We start from the raw sequence: 9201 nt of genomic DNA on the forward strand, positions 1-9201 counted from the left end.
TTGTCTATTTCTGGGGATTGAACCTAGGCCTTTGCACTTAGCTACACCCATAGCCTTTTTGTATTTTTAAGGTTTTTTTTGTTTGTTTGTTTTTTGTTTTTGTATTTTTAAGTTTTTATATTGAGATGGGGTTTCACTAAGTTGCGTAGACTATGCTCATACTTGTAATCCTGCCTTAGCCACCTACAGTGCTGGGATTAAGGAGTGACTTTCTTTGTCACATGCAAACTTACAGTGGTCTTGCGTGTGTCTAGTTTGGGTGCCCTGTTTCTGCTTCTGAACTGTGAGTTTCCTTTTTCTTCATATTGATTTGTTATCTTAGTTACTTTTCTCATTGCTGAGGAAAAAAACAAAAACAAAAACCTGACACCCCAAGTTAAAGGAGAAGATGTTTATGTAGTCCAGTTTGCAGAGGTTTCAGTTCATTGCTCCAGGGCAGGGTAACATGGCAGAGGGGCATTACAGAGGAGAAACAGTCCATGGCAGGTAGGGCAGGCAGAAGGCAGCAAGCAGCAAGCAACACAGCAGCTCTTTCTGTCCCTTATATCTTATCTAGGCTGCCTTTTTAGGGCACACTGAGAATCATCCCAGCCTCACATGCTTGGTCCCAGTAGCACACACCCTAGATCCAGCTACCTACAGAAAGCCCCTCCTGTGACCACATGGGGCTTTGAAGGAACATCCGGATACAAACCATAGCACTTGTTCAGTAATGTGCTGTCCAGGTGTATGAAATGTCATGCAGTAGCTACTCTCGTTAACTGCTCCGTCAGAGGCACATGTTCTAGTTGGTTGTACTCTGATTTTTTTACATATTGTCACGTAATTCCCCATTGGTAGAGATTCTTATAGACAGTCTTTCCTAAGGCAGTTGTTCTTAGGAGTAAGTCCTAGACCTATGTATTTCTGCTCCCTTCCTTCCAGTTCAAGTTACTCTTCTGATGCTCTGGATTTTGAGACTGAGCACAGATTAGATCCTGTGTTTGATTCTCCAAGGATGTCTCGTCGTAGCTTGCGCCTGGTCACAGCAGCGTATAGCTCTGGGGACAGCCAGGCTATGGATGCACATTCCTGTGCCAGCGGCATGGCCTCCCTCAAGGACAGAGTCGCCAAGTGAGTACCATTTAACTTTGTTTTTGACTCCCAGTCCCAATTAAAACCAGTTTTGGGAACTTGTTTAGTCTGAAACTATGTTCTTCCTCCTGAACTTTTACGTATACATGTGTATTTATACATATGCACAAGTTCACCCTATAGTCATAGCTTTGCTATGAATAAAGGCAAAATGATTCTGCAGTATGTGTGGATGCCTGATGTTGAGCTTCTGCAGTGTATAGCCAGTATGCTGAAGCTCTTGAGAACTGGCTGACCACCAGGGAGACAGATGTACTCCAGGGGGCACCTTGTCTTTGTAATGAACACCTGCTAAATGTTGAAGGAGGAGGAATGATGGCAGGTCTTCACCTACAGCACAGATAGCCTCTGTTGTTAGTGATTTGTTTGTCAGGATACCTGCATGAATGGCTACATTCACAGGTTAGGTGCTCACTGGTGTCAAGTGCATTTCCCTCCGGACTCTTGAGTCCCAGAGGTATTCTTTGTACCTATCCTATACCAAGAAGGAACAGAGTTCAGTTTTTGTGACTCTGACATTTAGAGACAGGGAATGAAAATGACATGATTACTGTGTTAAGGTGGTTCTTTGGAGTAGGAACAGTGGATTGCTGGCACCTAGAGCTGGAATCATGGTTCCATCTGGACACCTATGTGTTTATTATCTAAAAAATTAGATTTCTTACCTTGTAAGCTTCAGATGCAGTAGTTTCATGACAGAGCTAAGAGTCTCAATGTCAGACCTACCAGGTTGTGCTGAGGTAAACAAGAGACCGTGAGGTTCTTCCCTAGTGAGAGGAGACCAGGGATATGCCTGCTTAGGTGGTAATTTGTCACTGTTTTTCCCACCACCAATTTCAGAAAAGCATTATAGGTTTAATTTATAATTTTAAAGAAATTTTTAGGTCATTTTTATTTTCAGGTTATTTTACATTTGAACCACTTTTGGGATATTGGCCACAAAATACTCTGTAGTTATCTTATGTTTATAGTTGTTATAGGCTGTTTTTAGACCCCAGTTTAGAAATTGTTTTGTAGCTTAATAGATGTTTTATTACAGGAGGAAAGGCATTAGAAAATGGTTTTTAAAATCGCACATTTATTCTCAGATACAGATTTTGTATTGGTAAAATGCAGTCATTTTGTATTGACTGGAAAGGGAAGGAAATTTGTTTCTTATTCCCTTCTCTCCAGAACAGTAAAACAACGCAAAAGTGCAAGCAAGCAGGCGTCTTTCAGCATCAACCATCTGTCAGGGAAGGCCACATCCTCCAGCATCAGCCAGGGCAGCTCTGGCAGTCTACAGGGCACTGTGCCTCCAAAGCCACATGTGCTGGATGAGACTCTGATTCGTGAGCAGACCAAAGTGAACCACTTCTGGGGTGAGTCACTAGGAGATGCGGACAGCTTGGCCCCGGCCTGGCTTTTCCTGTGTTTTAGAAAGGAGGCAGGGTGTGGCTGGGGGCTGGCTTACCATGTTCTTGTATGGGGAGCATCAGAGAGGGAGGTCAGATTTTCTTCACACTCAGGAAGGAAGGTCTTCATTGCTGCCCTGCATAACTAAGGTAAGGTTGTGCACTGTTGTGTGGAAGATTCAGTGATCAGATACATTTTTTTCTTTATTTTTTAAAATGTATTTGGTTGTTACAGGGTCTTCCTACACAGCTCAGACTCACAGTGATCCCCCTGTTTTCAGCCTCCCCAGCACTGGGATTACAGGTGTGCACCACCACACCTGAACCTTGCCCAGCTCCGCCTGCCCTGAGGTTGGGGCTGGCACAGCATGTGGTGCTGGGGATCAAACCGTGGTCCCTGAGCTTGCCTAAGCAGGTGCTTAGTCCACTGAGCTATCTTGCCGGACCCCTGATACTTTTCTAAATACATTTTTTCAGTACAGAGTATGAAAACCAGGGCCTGTATATACTAGGTGAACACTCTCGTCACTGAGTTATACTTTTAAAAAGTTTTATTTTGAGACAGTGCTGCTAAGTTGCCCAAGTTGGCCTTAAACTTAAGATCCTCCTGCTTCAGCCTCCTAAGCAGTTGGTACTGTATGGGCCACCTCACCAAGGTTTACACATTGCTTTTGTAAAATGTGTAAACAAAGACAGTGTAGAAATTCACCAGTGTATTTCTAGAAAGATGTGAACAGTGTGGCAGCCAGAGCATCTTTCTAAGTCTTGAGAATAGTGTGGGGAGTCGACTGAGAAGCAAGGTTAAGTGGCAGTGTCCTGACTGAAATCCCCGATATGTGATGCACATTTTCACAGGCACATATGGTGTCCTAAGGCTGAACAGGGAGTACAGAGCTGCTTGTTGAGTCCATTTATGTTTAGGCTGGTCCTTGCAAGGGAGTTGAGGGCCCAGATTATTCCAGAAATCTTGTGTGCTCCTTTGGGAGCACTGCTGCTAGTTAGGCACCATCTCCCACATGGGTACTGTGAGTGTCCTGGATGTCTGGCTCTCTGAACTTCTGCCTGCCTCTTGGGGGTAGAGTGTATGCTGTTGGGCAAGGGTTCCTTGGAGGCCATCTCTACGTCAAGCCAGCAGATGAGTTCTGCCTGTGTCTGCAGAGCTCTGCATCAGCTCCAGGCTCATTAGCAAATAAACATATCCTGTGCCTGGATGCCTGGATGCCTGGATGCTAACATGTCACCATAGCAACCTTTACTGTTTTGGGGTTTTTTTTGGGGGGGGGGAGATCTGTTCTGTTCAGCAACAAAAATATATATGTATTTTTCAGGTCTTGATGATGATGGAGATCTTAAAGGTAATTACTTGAGTCTTTTCTCCAGTATACTTTTCAGAATAGAAGTTGTAATTAGGTATCTGTAGATTGTGATAAACAGATTCTACTTTTTGGAAACTTCAGGTGGAAATAAAGCTGCCATTCAGGGAAATGGCGACCTGGCAGCAGACACAGCAGCCCGCAATGGGTACACCTGCAGAGATTGCAGCATGCTCTCAGAGCGCACAGATGTGCTCACTACCCACCCTGCCACCCATAAGCCTGCGTCAAGGATTTATTCCAGGGATAGGAATCTGAAACGTAAGTCTCTTGTCTTTAGAAAAAGTTTCAGTGCCCATATACATTTTTTTTTTTTTTTACAAAACAAATTTTGCAGACCTCTGTGTTTGTACTGTTTGTATTGGACTTGAACTTGAACTTAAAACTATCATCTAAGAGTTTACAAAAATACATGGTAAGTTAGGTTGTTTTACTTATCTTTCTTCGCCAGCATGCCTATTGTCTTTTTGCATTCTTTCACATCTGACTCACTGGGTGAACAATTGAAAGCAATCTTGTAAATGTGTGAATACTTATATATTTATCTTGCATTAAATCTTTCTCCAATAAGCACTGACTGCTACAGATGAAATGGAGAGGATGGCATGGAGTGGATGAAATTCTTTAATGGCTTTGGAGGTTCCTGGAGTTAGCTCTCTAGTTTGAAGAGACCTAAAGATGCCATGGTCTCTTCTGATACTGTGCAAAATTCTAGTCCTTGTTGTGAACTTCTTAAAGTGATATGCAATATAGATATTGGATTATCCTAATTCACCACTTGTGAGATGTAAGGAATTTAGTGAATCCATCCATACATAAAACTTTTGAATATCTAGCAGAGTGAGAGATTCACACTTCAAGGAAAACAATGAGTTCAAAACATCCATAGGAAATCTTAAGTCTAACTCTGAGGACAGATTACTAAAGGAAGATCAGGAGCTCAAGGATTGAAATTCCTAGCTCCAGACACACATAAAAATAAATTTCAAAGTATTTAATTGTACCCTGAGAGAGAATCTTCTCTTCTTAAGTCACGGGGTAAAGCATCGAGAAATTGAAACATAGGTCCTCATACTTCAGTTAGCTAAAATATAGCCTCAGTTTAATTCCTTTTTCTTTTTTTTTTCTGCGGAACCGGGGATTGAACTCAGGCCCTTGCGCTTGCCAGGCAAGTGCTTATTCTACTGAGCTATCTCCCCAGACCCTTAGCCTAAGGTTAAAGCTCAGTTTTGGAGGGTATCTGAAATAAAGGTAAAGCCACTGATCAGACAAACATGGGATCCCATAAGCTTGGATCAAGATATATGGGAGGATCTGACAAGGCTGAGGATGTTGATCTCTTAGATTCTAATAAGATTATTTTGTCAGGGGAAGATATTTCCCTACCCACAGTGGCAGGGGCATCTCCACTCCTACCCCCGTGGTGTTGGCCTCTCCTAGTACACCTGAGGAAACTAATCCTGTTTTGAATAAGCATGGTAATGCTCACCCTCCTCAGGACCCACACTTACCACCCACTTTGGCCTCTAAGCCTCTGACCAAGCTTAAATTGCAAAAGGTTAGTAAGGTACACATTGTGATCCACAAGGAGCTCTGCTAGTCTCTCAAAGAACTTCTCAAGTTGTCATAATTCGTATAAGCAGAGGCCTGATGAGCAGCTGTGGGAGTGGATTTTATGCATGTGGGATAATGGTAGCAGAGACATACACCTGCATCAGGTTGAGTTTGTCAATATGGGCCTGTTAAGCAAAGATTCTAAATTTAATGTTATAGCTCATAGAGTAAAAGTATTTATAAATAATTTTTGACTGGTTGGTAGAAATATGAATCAAAAGATGGCTTATGGTAAGTGAGTTAGAGATGTCTGATATTAGATGGTTTGCTGTTGATGAGGGGTATCAGAGGCTGAGGGAAATGGAAATGCTGTGTTGAATTTGTCATGTTAAACCTAATGCATCACACTGGGATGATTCAGAAAATGTATGCTTCACTAAAGCCTTGAGAAACAGATCTGGCATCCCTGGAGAGCCCTGTTTTCGATATGCTCTTGCTATATGCTTGTTCTTCTCTGCCAGACTTTATAGTGTGAACCATAGGTACTCAGTTGGGAGACTTGAGGGCAGTGGGTTTGATTGGCTCCAAGAGTGACAGGGGTCAAGGGACAGCACCTAATCACCAAAGACAGGATACATATACTTACAAAATTGACAGCAGAAAACAGAACAGTGATCAGAATGGTCTGTTACACGTGGACTTATGACATTGGCTAATTAGTCACAGTGTTTCCAAAAGTGAAATAGATGTGAAGCCTACAAAATTTTCACTAAATTTATATAGCTGAAAAAAATTGAAAGGCAGATGAATAGAAACCTACTTCAAATTGTAGTAATGGAATCATGGCCCTTCATCCAGCTCATGGATTTGAGTCAGTTTATAGACCCAGAATCCCTTGAATGAAGGGGAGGCCAGGTGCCCTTGAATAAGGACCCTGGTACACCACCAAAAATTTATATTATCATTAGTTGTTCTCCTGTCCTTCCCAAAAGGGATCTAAGGCCTTTTATTAGAGTAACTGTACACTGGGGGAAGGGAAATAGTCGGGCATTTTGAGGTTTATTGGACACTGGTTCTGACCTAACACAGATTCCAGGGAATCCAGAATGTCATTGTTACTCTCTAGTAAGAGTAGGGGCCTATGTAGGCCAGGTGATTAATGGAGTTTTAGCAAAGGTCCAATTCATAGTAGGTCCAATAATTCCTCAAGTACATCTGTAATCATTTCCCCTGTTTCAGAATGCATAATTGGAATAGAAATACTTAATACTTGGCAGAATCCTCATATTGGTTCTTTAATCTGTAGTTTGTAGTACGAGGGCTATTATGATTAGAAAGACATTATGAAATGAAAGCCATTAGAGTTGCCTTTGCCTAGTATAATAGTAAGCTAAAAACATTACTGCATCCCTGGAGACAGTGCAGAGATTACTGCCACTGTCAAGGACTTTAAGGATGCAGGGGTGGTGGTTCCAGTCACATCTCCATTTAATTCTCCCATTTGGCCTGTGCAGAAAATGGATGGGTCTCAGAGAATGATGGTAGATTACCATAAACTGAATCAAGTAGTGGCTGCAGTTGCACTGCTCTACCAGATGTGGTTTCCTTGTTTGAGGTGATTAACACATTTCCTAGTGCTCAGTATGCAGCGATTGATTTGGAAAATGCTTTCTTCTCCGTACCTATCTATAAGGCTTACCAGAAGCAATTCGCTTTCAGCTCACTTCACTGTCCTACCTCAGGATTGTCTTAACTCTCCAGTTCTGAGTCACAACTTAGTTTGCAAGGATTTATTTATTTATTTTTTGATCTTGATTGCCTTTCTCTCCAGCTAGGTATTAAAATGATCCATTTCATTGATGATAGTACATTGACTGGAGTAAGTGAGCAGGAGGTAGCAATCACTCTGGATTTGTTAATAAAGCTTTTTCAAGCCAGAGGATGGGAAATAAAGCCAACTAAAATTCAAAATCCTTCAGTGAAATCTAAGAGTCTGGTGGTGTGGGACATGTAGCAATATCCTGTCTAAAGTGAAAGATAAGTTGGTTCATCTGGCTCTCCTTACAACCAAAAAAGAGGCACAATCCCTAGTGGATTTTGGAAGCAACACATTCTGGATATAGGTGTTTTGCTCTGACCCATTTACTCAGTGACTCAGAAAGCTGTTAGTTTTGAGTGGAGCCCAGAACAAGAGTAGGTTCTGTAACAGGTCCAGGCTTCTGTGCAGGCTACTGGGACCATATGATCGAGCAGATCCAATGGTACTTGAAGCACACAGGGTCCAGATCCAATGGTACTTGAAGCCGGTAAGGATGTTGTTTGAAGTCTCTGGTGGGCCCCCCACTACTGAGCCATAATAGAAACTGAATTAATTCTCCATGAGATAACAGGTTACCATGTGACTTAAATTGCCCATCATGAGCTGAGTATTAATCTGATCCACTGAGTCATGACTTTGGGTATCCACAGTCCCTCATTAAATGGAAATGGTACATACGTGATTGAGCTAGAGCAGGTCCAGAAGGCACAAGTAAGTTACATAAAGAAGTTGCTCTGCTGGGGAGATAGCTCAGTGGCATAATCATTTTCCTGACAAGCACAAGGTCTTGTCCTGAGTTTGATCCTTGGTACAAAACAAAAAAGTTGCCCAGATGCTCATGGCTACTACTTCTGCTGTATTGCTATTTCCCAGGATGCACCTGTAGCTTCATGGGGTATACCATAAGTTAAGCTGTCAGGAAGAGAAGGGTAGAGCCTGATTTATGGATGGTTTTGCATGTTATACAAAAACTACCTGCAAGTGGATGGCAGTAGCATTATTCTCCTTTCCAGGACATCCTTAAAGAACAGTGGTGAAGGGAAATCTTTGTAGAACTTTGGGCAGTGTTCTGATAATACATTTTACTGGAAAGAAAAATGGCTGGATATGCTACTGTATATTGATTCTTGAGCTGTAGCTCATAGTCTGGGCAGATGGTCAGAAACTTGGAAATAAGACTGCAAAATTGGTGACAGGTATCTGGAAGACCTCTCTGGAAGGTATTTGGGGAAGAGGGATCTGGAGAGACCTCTCCATATTGGCAAGAAATGTAAAAATGTCTGTATCCCATGTAAACAGTCACTAAAAAGTGTCATCAGCAGAAGCAGGCAGGATAACCTATTCTGGAGATAACAGTCAACCTTTTTCTTCAGCCACCCTGCCACTGCCCAGTGGGGTCATGAATAGCAGGAGCCTTACAGCAGGGGTAGAGGTTATACGTGGGCTTGTCAACATCCACTCCTGTTTCACCGAAGCTGACCTGGCTAGAGTCACTACTGAATGCCCAGCATGCCAGCAAAAGAAACTAACACCAAGTCCCCATTGTAGCACCATTTCCCAGGGTGATCAGCCTATAACCTGGTGGCAGGTTGGCTATATTTTAAGCCACTTCCATCGTGAAAAGGGCTGTAGTTTATTTTTACTGGCACAGACACTTATTCTGGACATGGATTTACCTTCCCTACATGTAGTACATCTGCCAAAATTACCATCTGTGGACTTAGAGAATGTTTTATTCACTGCAATAGTATTGAATACATTTTATGGTCAAAAAAATGAGGCAGTGGGTTTATTCTCTTGGAATTCACCCATCTAGCCATGCTGTTTACCATCCAGATCTTTTGAAGACATAGTTACAGTGCCAGCTAGGTAGCAGTAACTTGCAGTGCTGAGGCAAGGTTCGTTCTTTCTTTTTCTTTTTCTTTTT

At 42.3% G+C, this 9201-nt stretch overlaps 1 protein-coding gene across 3 annotated transcripts in view; it reads left to right on the top strand.

Moving 5' to 3' along the window:
* Sun1 (Sad1 and UNC84 domain containing 1) overlaps positions 1–9201 on the top strand; it is a 38646-nt gene that overhangs the window by 6369 nt on the left and 23076 nt on the right. For all 3 annotated transcript variants that reach the window (XM_023713440.1, XM_004629676.2, XM_023713439.1), the window contains exons 2-5: positions 925–1113; positions 2308–2495; positions 3857–3883; positions 3986–4162. In XM_023713440.1, the coding sequence (XP_023569208.1) occupies positions 998–1113; positions 2308–2495; positions 3857–3883; positions 3986–4162 (508 nt within the window). In that variant the 5' untranslated portion in view covers positions 925–997. The remainder of the gene's footprint in view (positions 1–924; positions 1114–2307; positions 2496–3856; positions 3884–3985; positions 4163–9201) is intronic.

The sequence above is a fragment of the Octodon degus genome, unplaced genomic scaffold (genome assembly GCF_000260255.1).
Source record: "Octodon degus isolate 3935 unplaced genomic scaffold, OctDeg1.0 scaffold00031, whole genome shotgun sequence".
NCBI lineage: Eukaryota > Metazoa > Chordata > Mammalia > Rodentia > Octodontidae > Octodon > Octodon degus.